The sequence below is a fragment of the Pollachius pollachius genome (assembly GCF_949987615.1).
Source record: "Pollachius pollachius genome assembly, chromosome: 14".
Taxonomy (NCBI): Eukaryota; Metazoa; Chordata; class Actinopteri; order Gadiformes; family Gadidae; genus Pollachius; species Pollachius pollachius.
In genome coordinates this window covers 6,610,517-6,629,975 of record NC_136947.1, presented here as the reverse complement: position 1 = coordinate 6,629,975, position 19,459 = coordinate 6,610,517, and the positions used below count along the sequence as shown (strand labels likewise).

Sequence of the window (19,459 nt, the reverse complement as noted above, 5' to 3'; positions counted from 1 at the left end):
GGGGTTACGGCGCGGACACGGGGGGAGAAGGAGAAGAGAAGAAATAATCCAAAAGCAGGGAAAAAAACAAAGAATAAAATCCAAACAGGATCAGCGGCTGGTCATTGTTGGCGCTCCCTGTTGAGAATGAGAGCAAGAAAGGAAGGGCGAGAGAGGTAGAGATAGAGCAAGAGAGAGAGATTGGCTGAGCGAGAGAGGGGGCAAGAGAGAAAGGGAGAGCGAGAGAGAGAGGGGCAAGAGAGAGCGCGAAAGAGAGATACAGAGCAAGAGAGAGCGAGAGAGAGTGAGAGAGGGAGAAAGAGAGAGAGAACTTTGTGCAGTTTGTTGGTTGTGGAGCCAAGCGGAGAGCTGGGCTGAGCCGGACGTCGGGGGGTGTCAGGGTAAGGGGGCTAAGGGGCCAAGGTCTCCTCGCTGTGGGGGATATTAAGCCCTCTGATTAGATCTCAGGGGCCGCCCATGGCAGACGTCTCCTTTACTACGGGCCCCAGCTCATCTTTATTTTGGCAGGGTGGTGAGCTCTGCAGGCTGCACTGCACCAATACTAAAGCTGTTTGTGGAAGGAAAAACGAAAAAATAAAACACAAAATAATAAAGTTTATCCCTTCCCCCCCCCCCCCCCCCACCACCGGCCTCCCCTCTTCTCCTGTTCATTTATTTATCTGTCTCCCTTACATGAGGTCCGTTCTCTGTCTAATCCAGGAGTTCACAATACAGGGGCTGATCCATATGTGCGTGTTTGTGTGTGTTACAGGGCCACACAAACACACTTATCGGCCGAACAGCGATCCCGAAGTTGTGTGTAGGAGAATTATTGCCACGGGTGGTAATTAGTTATTTTTACGTTGTTTGTTTCGCTTTAGTTTCTCTTCAAGTTACACCAAATGCAGCCCATGAATTGTTTTGTGCTTTTGAGAAACTTTTGAGACGGTACTCGGCGTGAACGACATGTCACGCAACAACTAATTATGCCTAATACTATATCTGTCATTCTCTAGTGGTTTCGCAGGAGGAAGAGCATCCAGGAGTTTAGCGACTTGCCACCGCACACTGTGATTTAAGGGAAGAACAAAAAAAAAAAAGGCGCGCACACACACCTTTTTTTTTTGCCTTTGTACGCACACACACAAACACACGCACGCACACACAGGTGCACGGAATGTCACAACTTTCATCAGGTACACTTTTTTTTTGTTTTGTTTGTCTTAAGCGCATATTCCCAATCATCCTTTCCACACCATCGCTCTCTCTCTCTCTCTCTCTCTCTCTCTCTCTCTCTCTCTCTCTCTCCCTCTCTCCCTCTCTCCCCCTCTCTCTCTCTCTCTCTCTCTCTCTGTCTCTCTCTCTCTGTCTCTCTCTCTCTCTCCTAAGGGTGCAAGCAGACACTTTTAGCTGCAGGCTTCCCCACTTCTGAAACCTGTCAAATGTGTCCTGGGAGAGTCAGCCTCTCTCTCATCATCCAGGGGCTTATGGACCTCGCTCCTCCACTCCCATTTACCCTTCCTCCTCCTCGCTACACAGCTCTCTATTCCTCCTCCACTTCCCTCCTTTCATCTTTCATCCAAAAACTTGCCAGTCGCACGAAACCTCCATCCCCACCACCACCATCGCCAACACCAACCCCCCCGCTCTCCCCAAACACCCACTACCCCCCGACCCTCTCCACCACCACACCCTTCCGTCTTCTTCCTCGGTTTTTAACACCAAAGTGTATGTCTCCTTTTCCCAACCCGTTTTTGACTGTGCTTTTCCTTGCTCTACGTAACTCTACTGAACCTCTCGCTCTGCCTCCCTCTCCTGTCCTCCCAGCCAGGATGGTGGATCATCAGGCGAGGCAAAGAATGACAAAGTTTGAGGTCACAGAGAGTGAAGGGAGCCCAAAAGCGTGGACATCGACAGGGGATTGTGGGCATCCTCTCTCTTTAATCTAAGCGATAACCTTGTGGGTCGATGGCGGACTTACAGGCCAACTGCCTGCTGCTGCTATCAACGCATGCTGGGGCCTTTTCAGCTCTTATTTATTAAATTCAGACTCAGACATCCCCCCCTCATTACCACTCCAATTTAGCTAGTTAGTTAATTAAAACGATGTGTGAAAATATTACATACAGTAAGCAATTAAGTAAATGTTCGTGAAAAAAAAAGAAGTGATTGTTTAATTAGCTGTATGTCAGATTTATATAAATTAAATGATATCACGCAAGAAGTGACATAATGATCAATTCACATCGGAATACATTATGGACAAATCCACATCGGAATTTATTATTGACAATGTACCATGAATAGTTTGCTATTTATACAGGACTGATAGCGTGCACATATATTCCCATCAACCAGTGTCTGTCTGTCCCCTGAATCTCCAACAGAGGGAGGCCTTCTCAGCACACCGCTGTGGGCCTGCCTGGCCAACGCATCCAGGCTCCCCTCCCTCTCTCTCTGTCCGTCTGTTTGTCAGTCGGCCTGTCTGCCTGTATATCGGTCTGAAGGTCTGTCTCTCTGTCTGCCTGCCTGTTATGTGATTACTTTCCTGAGGGTCTGTTTTCCCTCCCTCCCTCTCTCCCTCCCTCCAGCGGGTGATCAATATGGGTGCAGAGGGAACGCGGGCCAGGGTGGGGTGGACCTGTCTGTCAAAGCCGGCGCTAGAAAATGAAGGCTCAGATGATGGAGGCATGCTCTGTGTATTAAACGGCCTGACGCCAGTGGGTTTACGGGGACGGCTGTATGGTGGCAGTGCTGTAAAGGGGAGGTGTATATAGTGGAGCTGCGTATGGTAGAGGTGTGTACGTTGGATATGTCTTTAGTGGATGTTTGTAGAGGTGTGTGTACAGATGTGTATAGTGGAGGTGTGTATAGTGGAGTTGTGTATAGTGGATGTGTGCATCGGTGTGTGTATAGATGTGTATGGTGGAGGTGCTGTATGGTGGAGGTGTGTAGTGGAGGTGTACAGTAGACGTAGCTGTATAGTGGATGTAGCTGTATAGTGGATGCCACTGAGTATGATGTATCAGAGCTGTGTTAAGAGAGATAAGCCCAACACATTGAGTAGGATAGACCATAAGTGTGGAGATTTTGAAGGATGGCGAGACCGGCTTTTGGAGTGAGGAAAGATCACTTGTTAAATATGCCGATGAGGAAGAGGATGAGGATGACGGCGACGTTGATGAGCTAAGAAAGTCCCAAAGACTTTTCCCAGAAACCACCAAGATTCCAGAATTGCCTAATCCCTCCAGAGCAAAACCACGTCATCTGTGACAAGCAAAGTCGAATTGAATCCAAGAAGGAAGAAAAGGGAAAAAAATAAAAAATCAAACTGAGGCAAATACAAATATTTCAAAAAAAAAAAGAAGAAGAAAAAGACAGCGCGACGGAAACACAGTAAAAACATGCACTGAGGGAGGGGCGAAGTAGCCGAGGTTGGGGAGAGGAGGAGTGAAGTGCTGAAGTTAACGACTTTGCAGATTTCATTAAAGAGATAGTTAACCCTGTTGACACTGAAGGAGGGCGCTCCTCCCTCCGGAGAGCTCTGGTCCTTCCACCTCCACGCACAGAGACAGATGAGATCATTACAGCTATCAGCACCACCGCCGTCCACAATTAGCACATCTCCCTTTCTCCAACCTCTTAGACCTCGCCCGCCCTCTCCTCCACCACCACCATCACTACCACCTCCACCACCGCCCCCCACCCTCACCACTACCTCACCCCCCCACCACTAGCACCACCACCACCACCACCAGCCACCACCACCGGCCCCAACACTAGCCCTTGTCCCTCCTCTTCCACCTCCTCCTCCTCCTCCGCCCTGACTGTCTCAAAACTTTGCACGCAGCCTCTCCTTCCTCATTGGAGGCAATTTCGCCTAAATATTAAAGAAAGACGCCAACACCTTGCACACTGCACTCAGCTTTGGCCAGCCCACTGGTGTGACCTCTTCCAACTCATTTAGAACACCATTTACCATTTAAAACATGCAGGGATAAAAGGCCCCCTCAGAATGTAAATGGCGGGTGTTAGACTTAGAGACAGAGCGAAGGTGCATGAGGCAAAGGTTGTCGCATATTAACTGCACTTCGCATTCAAATGCATAAACAAATTACTGTATTTAGACATTTAAATATATCCATGGAGTCATCCACGTAAACACACACGCACACACACGCACACACACACACACACTGAGAAGCAGCAAGAACATTTACGGTAACACATTCCTGCATTAAAAAATATAAATAAATAATATCATACATTGGAATCACACATTGTCAACACACACACAGACACACACACTTAGGGAAGGAGTACACACCTGTGAAGCAGACGGGACACTTGAAGGTGCCTCCCATGCCCTCGAAGCTGTGCTCGATCAGGTGACACTGCAGCTTGGCGGGGAGTCGAAGGACTGGCTGCAGAGCTTGCACTCGTGGTTCAGGCCTTCCTCTACACACGCATGACAAAGAGAGGAAGACATGGGTGCCATTAGAACCAGAGATCACCATGAAATGATAATGCAAAAGGAAAAAGAGTGATAATAATAATAAACAAATTGCAGAGGATCCAACTCTGCGGGCTTCTATCACATTCAATTTAACTTTGGGGGAAAGAAAGCTGCCTGTGACTTTCAGGAAATAGACGAGAAATAAGACAACGTGTGATCTGTTCCCATCAGGCATAAATTGGATGACCAGTGGGGGTCCTCATTGCACAGACGAGGTCTTGCACTTTGAACATGGTGAGCATAGTCATTTTGATTAACTTACATGCAAAAAATAATTTATTCTTGGTGTAGGCTAATGAATACAGACGAGAGGCAAAGTAGAAATCCGGCGACAATTTTGCATGAACTCATGCGCCTTTTTTCTGCAAGACGCCAGTTCATCAAAGCAAATGAAGAATCCGCAAAGCAGGTAACATTTCAGATGGTTCATTATTAAATTTGGTATTTTTCCAAGGCTCAATTATATGGCTGGGGAAGTTTGCGCACAACAATAACAATGGCAATTCCTCAGCTGCTTTGTTAAAGGTCACCGCCAAGTCTGCCGCCCTTACTGTCAATAAAACAAAAAACACACATGCATCCCTACGTCAGCCTTTATTAACAAAGTGAGACTACACCTGGGCCGGGAGATACAAAAAAGAAAAAGCGCCCAGTCTACGTCCGCGGGCATTAGAATTCCAAGCGCATCAATCTCAGCGCCATTAGAACCACATCAGCCTGGCCCCATTGATGGCTCAAACTAATTCAGACTCTGCACCGCCCCCGTCATCACCCCGTCTCCCCGCCTCCACCCGCACCCCCCTCGCAACGATCGCTGACTCAGACTTCCGCTCAACTGCCCATCTCCAGTGTGTCGATAAAGACGAAGAGAGGGGGGGAGGGGGGAAGACAAGGAAAGCCAATGCACTCTGCCACAGTGCTTCATCAACGTCTCGCCAAGCCGAGCATGCCTCCGGTGCCAGATGGATGGGCTAGGGGGGTGGTGGTGTGGTGGTGGTGGTGGTGTGGGGGTTGTGGTGGAGCAAGGCGGTGGGGGTTAATCCCAAGGGCCTCATCGACAAGGTTCTCTCACTTGGTCAGCACGGTCCAGCGATCACAGCATGAGCTCCTCCTGGGTACCAGGGGCCCCTCTAAACAGGCCCCCGAGCAGCTGTGCCGTCCCGGGGCCCCCTGGACCAGAGGCCTTGACTAAATGGGCTATGGCCGGACCTGGCAAGAAGCCCCCCCCCCCAGCTAGACAACAACGGAGTAGCGTGCAGTGTGAATAGACGACGTGGATGCGTGGAGGTACCAGGCTTCCTGGGCTTTCAATTCCCCCGCGCTCGCTGCCTCGTACGTGTGCTTGCTGTGCGTTTTGTGGTTTATAGTTGTGTGTTGCGCGGGAAACTCGAGACTCGAGCCCCGAAGAAGGCAGCCGCTGGATCGCTCAGCTGCAAACTTTCAATGTCAATGGGTGATTTTCTGATTCCTATTGTGTGTGAAGTTTTTTTTATCGTTTAGACACGTTGGGGAATATAATTTCCTCTCACTGTACGACTGAACGACTCGATGCTTTAAGGGAGGCCCCATATCAATTTAAGTGAGGTATGAAAACATTACAAACAAAATATTTTGTAATACATTTCCATTTTTCGTTGTTATGCCGCGCCAAAGTCACGCAAAGAAAGAGTGAGAGAAAAATAAAAGAGAGGGAGAGGGAAAGAGAGTGAGAGAGAGAGAGAGAGCGAGAGAGACACACGACCACACAGACACATCTTTCACAGTGCCAAGAGAAACAGCAGGGGCGGGGGTTAGGGCGGGGGGTTTTCGGGTGGATATATTAAACATGCTGGTCCAATATATTTCCACATGTTCCTTTAAGACCCCCCCCTCCCTATAAACCTTAGCATATGGAATAGCACCATCACCCCTGGTTACCTCTCCTGTGCGCTCAACAAACCCGCGAGGCGCCATGGGTGAGCAGCGCGGCTCGCTCACCGGGCGAGAGAGAGAGCCCACCACCGCATATAGCTCAGGAAACACACCGAGTAGAGGAGGGGCCTGTCCCCTCCCCCCTCCCCCAGCCCGACTCAGACGACTCCATTTTGGAAACGAGCGTTCATTGATCCCGCGTTGGGTGTGATCTGTGCAGACGCACGCTTTGATTCCCCCCCTCCTCCCTCCCCTTACACGTGAGGACATGCGTCACGGGAGGAAAATAAGAGGGAGGGAGGGAGGGAGGGACAGGGGGGAGGGAGGAGTGCGGTGGGGGAGGTGGCGGTGGTTTCGGCGAGAGAGGGAACACGTCTGTGCGGCGGGACGGCCGTTATCTGGCCAGCGGCTCAAGCGCTTTGATCGGCGCTCTTGTTTTTTTTTTTGTTCACGTGCACGCGGAGGGGGCGCGGCGGCGAGGCCAGCCGCGCAGAAGGAGTTCACAGATCGCTTCCTGTGCCATATGGGCGCAGCTCACCTGACCCCTCACCCCCCTCTCCCTCGGTGCACCACGCGCTCCCTTCGGAGAACCGGCCTGCCGCTTCATTATGCAGGGAACGCCGCACCTGCCCGGCTGACCTTGTGTGTGTGTGTGTGTGTGTGTGTGTGTGTGTGTGTGTGTGTGTGTGTGTGTGTGTGTGTGTGTGTGCGTCCACGAGAACTGTTTCCGTGTGCACGTGTGTTTGTCGTGCTTTGTAGTGGGTCGCCTGTGTAAGCTGTTGCCGTTGCGGCGACAGAGCGAGAGAGAGAGAGAGAGATCTGACAGTGTGTCCATTGTGGGTCCATTTTGTTGTGACTGTGCTGTGTGGAGCTGGCTGTGGGCGGAGCTTCATACACGGCGGCGGAGCAGCAGGGGGTGGGACCGCGGCGGCTGCCCGATCCTTAGCTCCGGAGCCCGGGGAGGAGGAAGCCGGAGCACTCACCCCCCACCACCCGCCCGCCCGCCCGCCTCCCTCCCTCCCTCCGGCTCCCTCGCCGGGCTGAGGTCACTTCCTGTTGTTCCCCAAAGATTTCGCTCCCGGGCTGGCCAATCAGCACAGCCCTGCACAAGCCCCCTAACCCCCACCCCGCCCCTCTCTGCGCACGGAGCACAGACTCTGGATATAGTTACTGGGGCCACAGGGGACCACCAGAGCTCTGTTTCCCCGTCTCTTCTCCCACTCTCTGGTTCTTTTCCTTCCTCCTCTCTCTCGCTCCTTCACTCACTCTCTCTCTCTCTCTCTCTCTCTCTCTCCACCCACGTACCCAGCCGCCCTCTCTCCCTCCCTCTCTCTCATTCCCCTGTCTCTGGAGTAATGCTGGGCTGCCACCACCCTGTCCCTCTGCACACACAAAGAGAGGAAGGGATCCTTTAGATGAGAGCTGCTCCTACTCCTGCTCCCTTTAAGCATCCCTGACACCAGCAAAGCAAGCCCATCTGCATATCCGCAGGGCCCTGCCTTCCTGTGGCTCATGGTTTATGTATTTCACAGCTCCTTAAAGCACAAACGCCTAATATCTCTCCCATGCGGAGAATAAGTGAGAGTGACGGAAGGGAAAGTAGGAAAAAATAGAAAGGGGGAAAATAAAATGGTCTTGGGTCGGTGTTTTTGTTGTCGCTTTTTTTTGGGGAGGAGGGAGGAAAACTTTTTATTTATTTATTGATTTCTTTATTCTCGGTCAAGGTTTTGTTGTTGTTAAGGCTAGGGATGGAGCCATTTGTTGCTCAAGGTTGTTGGGGACACCTGGCCGCGCGCTGATAGTACTGGAAGACATTCAGAGAGTGTGGACCGGGCTTCAGAACGTCCCAGCCAGGTCGTGAAGGTGTGTGTGTGCGTGTGTGTGTCACTGTGTGTGTTTAATAGAGGGATACACTGGGCACACAGCGCTGCACTGTGTGGAGCAAGGGAATGACTTAAGCTTTCCTAAAACCCTTGGCTAACAGTGTGTACTGTAAGTGTACTGGGCATTACTTAATTAAAACCGTCTCCTCCTAGCATACCAAGACCCCCCATCCCTACCCAACCTCCCCAGTCCCAACCTGCCTCTCTCCACCTCTCTCTCCCTCTCTCTCACTCTCAGACACACACACACACACACACACACACACACACACACACACACACAGCACACACCGGTCCCCTACCTACCTATTTAAACAATCCATCCCAGGGAGCGCTGACGTGAGCGTCTAGTCTATTACGTCCTTTAGAGTTTGGCTTGGGAACAGAAACACATTGTGACGATGAGATTTAGCCTCCTCCCCGGGCTGCCCTTCCAAGGCTCTCCAACGCTCCCCTCTTAAAGGGACCCACGATGATGCAGGCCTGCTGCCGCCGCAGCCAAAGCACCCCACTCTAACAAATGATATTAAGGACATCAATCAGGGCCCTTCCTCCAGTCGAGTAATGACTAAACAAGTGGGAAAACAAACTGCGGCGTTGGGAGGCGGTGACGGTCGGCAGAGCGAACGACCGGGGGGCCGAGACTGAAGGCTTTCGTCGTGACAAGGGGTGGTGGTGGGGGAAAAACACAGCGCGGCGCGACCAGACCGCGGTCATCGGCGCTCATGTACGGGTGAGAAGACCAAAGAAGACCATGTGTTTTCGGCGGCGGCGACAGTGTTTGTACGAGAGCGCGCAAAAATAAATAGATAAATAATAAAAACAACAACACAGAAACCCCTGCCCCAGGCGGCCACAATTTTCCAATTCTACCATCTGTCTAATAACGTTCAGCCCGACGGTACGGTTGTGTGTCAATAAGCCAGATACGATTGGTTTTCGGTGCACCCGCTGCATCCCATCCAGGGCTCTATGGGAACGTGGCTGGTGGCACAGCGGTACAGCTTCAGGCCTGCACACAGCAGGTGGACTTACTTTCCCCTCTTCTCCATGGGAACTATCCATTAACAGATAATGGGGGAAAAATCAGAGTGATTAAGGCCCAGGGAATTATGGGTGAATACAAATTGACTCCACCGACGCCGCCGCCATGTGTGTGCATGTGTGTGCGTGTGTGTGCTTGTGTGTGCTTGTGTGTGTGTGTGTGTGTGTGTGTGCGTGCGCAAGTGTGTGGGTGTGCATGTTTGTGTGTGTATGCGTGTGTGTATATGTGTGTGTGCAAGTGTGTTTGTGTCTGTGTGCTCTCCTGAGATACAGGCCCACCTCATGAGGAACCAACTAATTTCAGATGTACTTTAAGGCCCATTAATGTCTGGGAAAATAAAAACCGAGCGGCATGGATGGAGATGGGGGGGGGGAGGGGAGAGGGGGAGGGAGGGAGGGGAGGGGGAGGTAGGTGGGAGCTCACAGGGATGGACTCCCCCTGGACCGGGCCTGATTGGAGAGCGGACGCCTGGGGCCAAACATAACTAATAATTCTCGCCTTCACAGTTTGAGAGGAGGGGAGACGGGATGAATGAAGCACAAAAAGCAAGAAATTAAAGTGTGAGATTTAATCACGCTGCCCAGGAAATGTATCCCTCTCTCTCTCTCCCTCTCTCTCTCTCCCTCCCTCTCTCAATCTCCCTCTCCTTCCCTCGCTCTCCCTCTCTCTGCCTCTCTCTCCGTCTCTCTCTCTCTCCCTTTCTGAAAAGTTGTATTGAGTATGTGATATGGGGAGACAAACAGGATTATGCACTGCTTTTATAATGACAACACTGACCCAACCAAAACACAAGAAATACCCAAACACATTTAGAGACACACATCATGACTGGAAGAGGGCTGAAAGAGAGGGGGAATGTATTCAAGATGTTCAGGTTCTCCACCAGCAGACAGCCAGAGAGAAACATGACAGGACACGATATATGGTGACCAGGGGACCAAAGACCCCATGTCAGGGTCCCGTGATCGCAGTGCACGCCTGACGTGCACTGCCCTCCCTCCTCTGGGAGGGAGGGGTTGGAGGGAGGAGGGAGAAGTGGGACGGGTGGAGGTTGGGAGTGTTGGGAGTGTTGGGCTGTGACATGATGTCAGCGCAGGAGTCGCCTTAGCGCGGCGAGGAGGGGTTGTGGGTAAGGGGGGGGTGGGACATGTGGGGTCTCTGGGAGAATGTCAGCTCTGATGCATGGCGGCTCGTTGGAAGGTGCTAATCAGAGCAGGGCTAAAGCTGCTGCTAGGATCAGCCAGGCTGCGCCTACATTAGTCGCCTCATAGCTCCCCTGGCTACTAGGCCCCAGGTTTTAGAGAGAGAGAGAGAGAGAGAGAGAGAGAGAGAGAGAGAGAGAGAGAGAGAGAGAGAGAGAGAGAGAGAGAGAGAGAGAGAGAGAGAGAGAGAGAGAGAGAGAGAGAGAGAGAGAGAGAGACAGAGACAGAGAGAGAGAGAGAGAGGGGGGGGGGGGGGGAAATATAATCCCCCAACCGAACTGACAGGTTTTTGTGTTGAGATAAACATGCGCGACGCTTGAATGGACATTACAAAAGGTTTAGCCGACTAGAACACCTTTTGGAGTTCACAAACACTTTTGGGACAGGCACAGAGGAGACCTCCGTCTACCCTCTCAGGCAGAAAGACAACAAAACAACAAGACACAAAACCACCGCAAAAAACTAAAACACGTGAACAGACGTTGTATTTAGTCTCATTTACACCGCAAAAAAGCTGTATGTTGTATTAACGGGACAAAGTTGAGATTTATTTTACTAAATGTGTAGTTTTGGTACACAATTTAAGCATTTACTGTGGATGCTTCTTCACACTTGACTTCACTGATGCGTCGGTTGCTCGGTTGTGCTGTACAAGACGTTCACCCACTAGGACTATTGATTAAAAAGGGGCAAAGTTCAACCCCAAATTAGAAGTATACTTCCTACTTCGGTAAAAGATAGCCCATGTTTTTTCGCTTTCTGACAAAATCCTCCTAACTGTAACACACGATGGTCAGAGTGCGGTCAGAGAGCACTGTTCAGGGCACGAGACGAAACAGGAGAAGAAAAAAAATGAGGAAATCCACTACAACAAAACAGAGAAAGAGAGTTAGAGATAGAGGGAGATAGAGAGAGGGAGGGAGAGCGCGAAGCTGAATACTTGTTAACGAATGATGTGTAGGCGCTGCAGCTGCAGGCAGGTACGGCGGCCCGCTGGGGACAAACATTGCAGGCTGCTGAGATGGATTGCATGGGCACGCCGGCCCCCCCTGCAGCCAGAGATACACTATTCGGCGGTGAACTGCTCTAATTTACTCCATCCAATGCCTATTCTAAACTGGCCAGGCTGCCTCTTTTTCTCTACTTCCACTCCTCCCATTCCAAAGAAATAAAGGTCAAATGACTACACCCCCCGAGTGTTGTGTCGGAGCGTCCAACAGAGACTCGCTCGGAGAGAGCTCCTGTCGGTGAAAAAAAAAAAAGCACCCCCTCAAAAAAGAGATGAAGAGATTAAAAACCGGGAGAGAAAAAATGAAAACGAAGGGAAAGAAAAGAGCAAGGGAAATAATAACAAGGATATAACCCCGGTGAGAACCAGAGGAGAATAAACATCTGGGAAGAAGTGGTGGAGATGGTGGTGTTGGTGGAGGTGGAGATGGTGTCGGAGGTGGAGGAGGGGGGGGGGGGGAGGGGGGGATCCAGCCAGGGATCTCTTTCGGCCCTCTGAAGAGTTAGTGGTCCCGACGTTAAAGAAAAGTTAATTATGGGCACATGTGCGGCTTTCTCCGCCAGCCTCATTGCACCATTGTCAGGCTGAGGTATGAGGCTCCATGGGGTCTGTGGTGCACACAAAGGAGCAGGGAGAGATAGAGGGAGGGAGAGGGAGAGAGAGAGAGATGGAGTGGGAGAGAGAGAGAGAGAGAGAGGGAGAGAGAGTGATCGAGAGAGTGAGAGAGAGGGAAAGGCTGGAAGTCAGGTGGGAGAGAAAGCGAGAGAGCGCGAAACAGAGAGGAAGAGAAACAGAGAGAGAAAGAGAGATAGAGCGATGGAGAAGGAGAGGGAGAGATGAAGAGAGAGGGGGAGAGAGGGGGAGAGAGCGAGAGGCCCCTTGGCTGGGCTCGCGGCATGGAACACTGTACAATTAGCCAGCCCCTGCGTTCTGCCGGCTTATAATTATCAGTGCCTGGCTTAATTGACTCCCTTAGCCGGGTGGAAAGGGACCATCCACCCCCCCCTTGCCCCTCCCCCCCCCCACCTATACCCTGCCGCCTCCCACCCCTCACCCCCTCTGTGCGACGCAGGGGCCTCAGAGAGCCGTGCCGCGCTCTCCAAAGTCATTTGGAAAAGCGCTCATATTTTCGACACAGCAAAAAAAAAAAAAAGAGAAAAAAAAGAGAAAGGGAGCAGGATTGGGGAGGGGGGGGGGGGGGGAGAACATTTGGTGAGAGAGAATTCATCATCAGGTGTCTAGAGGTTTTCGTTAATAGAAAAGGCGAGTCCCACTGAGCGCGCTCCGTGTAGCGGCCAGCCACGCATGCTCGGGACCAGCAAGCCGCCGTTCGCAGCGGGCCGCGGGACATTAGCATAATTTTATATAACACAAGCGCTCGCGCTGGAAATTTAATACATCTCAGCAAATACCAGACAGACGTTTTGCATAAATTCCTTTTTTTCCATACCCCCTTTTCCTCCTTCCCTCTCTTCTTCCTCTTGTCTCCTACCCAGGTGCCTCCTTTGCTCTCGCTCCCGCCGTCTCTCTGTGTCCTCTCCTGCCCCCTCTGTCTCCCACCCCCGTCTGTCTGTCTGTCTGTCTCTCTCTCGCTGCCACTCTGCCATTCCCCCCTCTCCTCTCCTCCCCCTCTCTCCCCCCCGCCCCCTTGTCTCGCCCCATGGTGCTGCTCTCACCAGGAGAGGGGAAGTTCATTACCTCAGCTAAATCAGAATTAGTCCCTTCATTTTGACGGGGCGAACTTCATTAGAAGGGCCCTTCCTTAATCCAGCGGGGAGGGCTGATGAATCTACATGGGGGCTGTAATTTGCTTCACACAGCACATTCAGCCACTTCCTCTCCACTGGCCCCCCCCACCCCCCCGGCCCACCCCCCACTTTTTTTTTTTTTTTTGCTGCCCCCAGCCCACCCCTCACCCCCTGTCTCCCTTTATGTACTTATGGTTACATTTTTATTACATCTACAGCTCACCAAAAAAGAAACGAAGGAGTGAAGAAAGAAGGAAAGAAGGAAAGGGAGGGAGGGAGGGAGGGTTGGGGGCCCAAGAAAAAAGCAAAAGGCAAAAGAGAAACCTTCCAAAGGAAAACACCTGCATATAATTAACTAATGGCAGCGGTGAGGGTGTTAGGAATGAGTTATGCTGTTTGGAATGTCCCGTGGTCCCGGCAGGCCCTGGGCCCCTGGAACTTGCCACGGAGGACTTGGCCGCCGCTCAAACACAAGCTGAGGGAGTTTGAGACGACAACAGCCCGGCGTTTCCTACGCCGCGTCCAGACCCCCACCCCTGACCACCACCAACACCCCCCCCCGACGCGCCATGATTTACATCAACGGTTCTCCATCCCCGCGTTCAGCAAAGAGCTGCGGTGAGTGGATGCACACATGTGTGTGCTGTGTGAACGGGAGTGAGGAGGGAAGGCCGGGAGGCCGGGAGGACGGGAGATACGCGAGGACGTCGGAGGCAGGAGGAGGGGCGGGAAGATGTACGGCGCTGCTGGGGAAATACACACATGTGAGAGAGCAAGAGAGAGAGCAGGGGAGAGCGAGACAGAAGAGAGATAGAGACAGAGACAGAGAGAGAGAGAGAGAGACAGAGAGAGACAGAGAGAGACAGAGAGAGCAAGAGTGAGAGAGAGAGAGACAGAGAGAAAGACAGAGAGAGCGAGAGTGAGAGCGAGAGAGAGACTGCAGAGAGACAGAGACAGTGAGAGAAAGAAAGTGAGAGCAAGAGTGAGAGGAATGGAGAGAGTGATAAAGAAAGTAAGAGAAAGAGACAGTGTGAGATAAGAGAGAGAGAGAGAGAGAGACAGTGGAGACAGACAGAGAGACAGGGAGAGAGGGAGAGAGAGAGAGACTGGATCAGACTGGACCCCACAGTGCCTGGTGTCTAACAGATGTGAAACTTGGCAGCCGGGCTCCCCAGAAAACAGAGGGCCCATGGATCCAAAGGGTGGTGCACCCCCACTCCAGGCTCTCCCCCAGCCTACGCCCCCCCCCCCCCCCCCCTCACCCCCCCTTACTCCCCTCATGCTGGGTCCTGGCAGTCCCCCTCCCTCATCACCTCCTCGCTCGGGCCCCCCGACTGCTAACCTCGTCCCTCGAATGTGAAATCTCCCACAGCGATGCCCCGCGCTTTTTACCCCCTGCCTCACGGGCTGATGGGTAAATTGGAATGGCGCACCCTGCTGGTGCACAGCACTGCACACGCACACACGCACGCACCCACCCACACACACACACACACGCGCGCACGTGTGCGCAGGCATGTGGTGTGCACACACTCTGAGGCCCCCCTCACAGATGCTACCTAATATAGTCGACACACTCACTCTTCTGAAGCTGTGATGCCCATGCCTTCATGCGCACATGCAGAAGACAATGCACACAATCACAATCAAGCACATGGAAAATTGTGTAGGAGTCACAGACGCACACATGCGTCCACACACCCACACACACACACACACACACGGGGAAGATGTACGGTGCTGCGTCCAGACACTCACAGACACACACAGCTCCCTGTATGATCTTTTTACCCTGAACATTAATATTTGAATACATGATAAATCGACAAGATCTCAGAAACGGATAGAAAAAGGGAAATAGATAAGATGTTTTTACATGGCCTCTTCTCGGTATGGTTAGATGGATTCAGTCATTCCAAAGGGTTGTAAAACGTATATCCCGGGTGATGCAATCACAACTCCAGCACTGGAAATAAGCACACTGACGCACACTGAGCGATCTGACCATTTGACAAATAACTGAGAATCCAGGGGGGGTGCAAGTTAAACACTGTAGTTTCAACACAACATCACTATGACTGATCGCATTCCAGATCGCACGCGTCGCTCGTGAGATCATACGGGATGAACAGTCAGTTATCAGAATAAAGCGTTTGTGTCACCGTGCAGCAGCCACAAATAACGACCAACATCTGGAGGTCGGTATAGTATTTCTCTTTGGCCGGGGCGCTATGGCAACAATGCGGAAGTGATGTAAGAGGGAGGAGCCCGAGATCCAATCACGAGAGGTCACCGGTGTGGCGTGTTCAACGCTGTCACTGCGATCCGTTTCGGCGGCTAGCTGGGTACACAGAGTCTGGACACTGGACACCAGGAGCGGAAAAGGACTGCAGGACTCCTGCTGTCCTGGCTGCCAGAATCCGACAGAAAAGAACCCGAGCCAAAAAATAGCTATCTTTCATGTGTGTGGTTGGGGTAGGAAAATCAATTGGTAGAGCATGGCATTAACATGGCCAGGGTGAGGGGTTCAAGTGCCACATGGAGAGAGGGCCAAGCGGGCTAAGAATTACCTTGGATATAAATGTCTGCGGTTGCTATAGGTTTCCTTGACTGACTAGATGCATTGCCCATACACGGTTTATAAAGTCAAAACCGAAACAAGGTGTAGATATGTTAAATCAATGAAGCCCCTTTACTGCGGCTTTGAGCAAAACAACTCGCCTCCCCACAGGGAGAGTGTAGCGTCGGACTGGGGCCCGCACTCCATCTTGTCTTTCCATTGTGTTGCTCACCCGTTGACGCTCTGAGGCATGAATCCGTGTGTGTGTGTATGTGCGTGCGTGTGCGTGCGTCTGCGTGCGCGTGTGTGTGCGCAAAGGATTGAATTCACCCTCAAATCACAGAGACGTCCTGGGCCAGTGGCTGGGACCTTGAGGGGCCAGAGATCACTGCAGAGGAAGCCACAGAGGGCTTCCTGTCAAAGGCCTCTGCTTCCTGGGAGGGGTTCAAGAAGAGGGCCGGGGGGGCCTGAAGAGGGGGCAGGGGGTGAGCGGGAGCTGGTTGGGGGGGGGGGGGGGCAGGGGCAGAGCTGGAGACATGACATACATTTCATTACACTTAAATCCAACCACGGCTCCAGCCCTCAGCCCCCGATTTCCAAGGGCCTCTCGGTGGAGGTGGGAGAGAATTACTGTTTTTTTTTTTCTTTCGCACAAAGAACACAATGGGAAGGTGGACAAAGCCAGGGCGGCCAGACTAATTGCTTTGGGGCAGGCGTGAATATTTTTCTTAAGCGCTCGTGTTTAAAGCTCAACGCACCGGGGCAAGTCGCACAGGAAGAGACTGTGTTTAAGCCCTGAGATTTAAATATTGTACTAAAGTCCCCCCCTCCCCCCGCCCAACATAGAAATAACAATTATTGAGGATTTAAAACTGAATGCAGAATATCCTTTTCCTTTGTACGTAGAACATGTCCATATAATGAAGAGCCATGGCATAAAACCTGGGATTCATTGATGAGTTTATTTCAAACCATTTTGAATAGCTACTGCATTGTGTGAGTCCGCAACTCTGTAGACACAACCTCAACCCAGGTCTGAGATCAGTAGGTGACCTGAAGAGCTAACAGCGCATTAAGGGTCTCTTCCTACCTCTCCCCCACCAGACACACACACACACACACACACACACACACACTCACACTCTTGTGTCTACTGGCTCTGATTAATTTCTACCCGTAAAGACAACCTAAGACGGCCCTGAGACATTAGAGAGAGAGAGCGAGAGAGAGAGCGAGACAGAGAGACAGAGAGAGCGAGAGAGAGGAAACTGCTACCTATCCCAGACAGACCCTGAGCTGAGTTTCTAGCCAGAGGTCCCGGGGCAGGGAGAGAGACTTCTTGTCTATTAAGAGTGTCAGAAGACGCTTCTGGAAATGAGAGGCAGGGCCTCGGGAGACAGACAGCCAGGGAGCATGCTCAGACTGGAGGCTGAGGTTAGAGGAGAGGGGCGACGAGGAGCTCAGCGCGGGGTCAAATGTAACGTGAGGAAGCTACTGGTAGACTGCGTGCAACCATTATCCGTACCAACAAAAATCTGATTTAACTTTATTTCTCAGTGCATTGAGTTCAGTGATTGGATGTTCGACTCCAGTAACTCCACTGCATAACCATATCCATTGCATGTCCATTATTTTCTTTTAATATCATAGCGGGATTGCAACACACACCCATTGCCATCTTCTTTTCGATTTTATTTGAAGCAAACGTCAAAGAAAAACATTTTGTCTGTGTCATTATTGTATTGACTGACAGTGAATGTTTGGCAATAAGGCTTTTCTTGTCATTTAGACGGCGAACAATGAATCAACTGATCTTCTTACAATTTCGAACATTGAATTAGTGTCCCCGTCAACAACAACTAAGTTGACTGAAGTACTTTCTGCTGTCAACATTGTACAGCGCAGAGACAGCAGCCAGTTGTACCCGCTGCATTATGGTAAATATAATCTGCCATCTAACCTCCTTTGCTTTACAAAGGAAGGCTGTCTACTTAATACTCCTTAGAGTATTATTAAAAAGGCTATAGAATTACAAAACAGCATTGTTATTGCTCGCTTGGGGGTAGCCCTCTCTCATTAAGCTGCTAAAATGTCGAGGGTTTTGATTATTCCGTCAGCGGCGTTTTCTTATTACTGTGACAAAAATGTCCCATTTTGTTGCAAATCTCCTTCCAGCTGTCACATATTTTGAAAGATCACGGGGAAAAAAAAGCAACCCTAAAAAAACTTCAAACGGACTTGTGATACGTCTTCAAAAAACACGTCTGGCAGATGTCTCCTGATTCCCCCATCGGGTTCCTCACAGATTAACTTGAGGAAGTGTAAAAAAAAAAAAAAAAGAATAGCGGCTGATGTTTCAACCTCCACCCGTTGTTGCTAGGCGTGACATCAGAGCGTCGACGACGAGATACTCTGCCGCGTCCTGGTATTGTCCAGGGGAGGGAACCCTCACTCTACCCGTCAGCGGCTCTCCGAGCGGCGCGCCGATGATTAAAACACAGCGCGGCGGTGACTGACAGAGCCCCCGCCGCTCCCACGCCATGACAAGTCCCAGAGTCACGGCGGGCAAAAGAAATAAATAAAAAGATTTAATGTTGAAAAATAATAAAATAAAACGGCTTCTCTAATTTTAACTCCGGCGCCGATGACGCCGCCGACCCGTTCTGTAAACCGCCCCCACCCACCTCGCCCGTGCGCCCCACTTTCGCAGCCCCACCCCCCCACATTATCAGTCCCCAACCTGTCACCCGTGGATCCTTTAAAGAAAAACACCCCCGCTGACAACAGCCTTGTGCACGATGTTAAAAAAAAAGCCACACCGACGGAGGGGATACGTTGTTCTTGTTAATTAAAAAAAAGAAGGAAATCAGCGATAAGGCAGGAGGAGACGCATGAGAATAGAAGTAGGGTGGGGTGGGGTGTGTAGGGGGTGTTCTGAGAACGTGCCGTTTCCCAACGGCGCGCACAGAACTGCGAGAGGCTGTGAGCTTGTGACAACACCTTCCAACATTTCTGTTACTTTCACAGAAATATCTGACGCTGGAGCCTCGGCATGCCGCTTCCGCAGCAGAAAGCGAGTCTGCTCACGCACACACACATACATACACACACATACATACAGACACAAACACACGCGCTCAAACAGACACACAATTGCTGAAACACACAGTCGCTTCCACACACTGGCTAGAAACCACAACCACAAATGCTCGACACACACACACACACACACAAACACACACGCGCTCAAACACACACACCGACGCTCGCTCAAACACACACACGCTGACGCGCGCTCAAACACACACACACAAACATGGACACAAACTCGTTCACAAACACTCACTCAAAGACACACACAATGACGCTTTCTCAAAAGCACACACACAAACACACACACACTCTCACACACACACAATCACACTCTCACCCAAATGTTTCAGAAAAAAAGAATGTTAAAAAACAAATAAATAAAGGAAACGAAAAGAAACAAACAGAAAAACACATTGCTAACTGACTAGGCCTTACATTATTTTTGTCATGACAGGAAGCCAGCACGAGGGAAGAAAGGAGGAGGAGGAGGAGGAGGAGGAGGAGGAGGAGAGT

At 51.1% G+C, this 19,459-nt stretch overlaps 1 protein-coding gene across 1 annotated transcript in view; it reads right to left on the bottom strand.

Annotated features, from left to right (window-relative positions):
- The window catches only part of znf521 (zinc finger protein 521), a 111,069-nt gene that overhangs the window by 19,096 nt on the left and 72,514 nt on the right, over window positions 1-19,459 (bottom strand). The window contains 2 exon segments of the mRNA XM_079750245.1: window positions 4,307-4,390; window positions 4,393-4,437. Of these exon segments, the coding sequence (XP_079606371.1) occupies window positions 4,307-4,390; window positions 4,393-4,437 (129 nt within the window).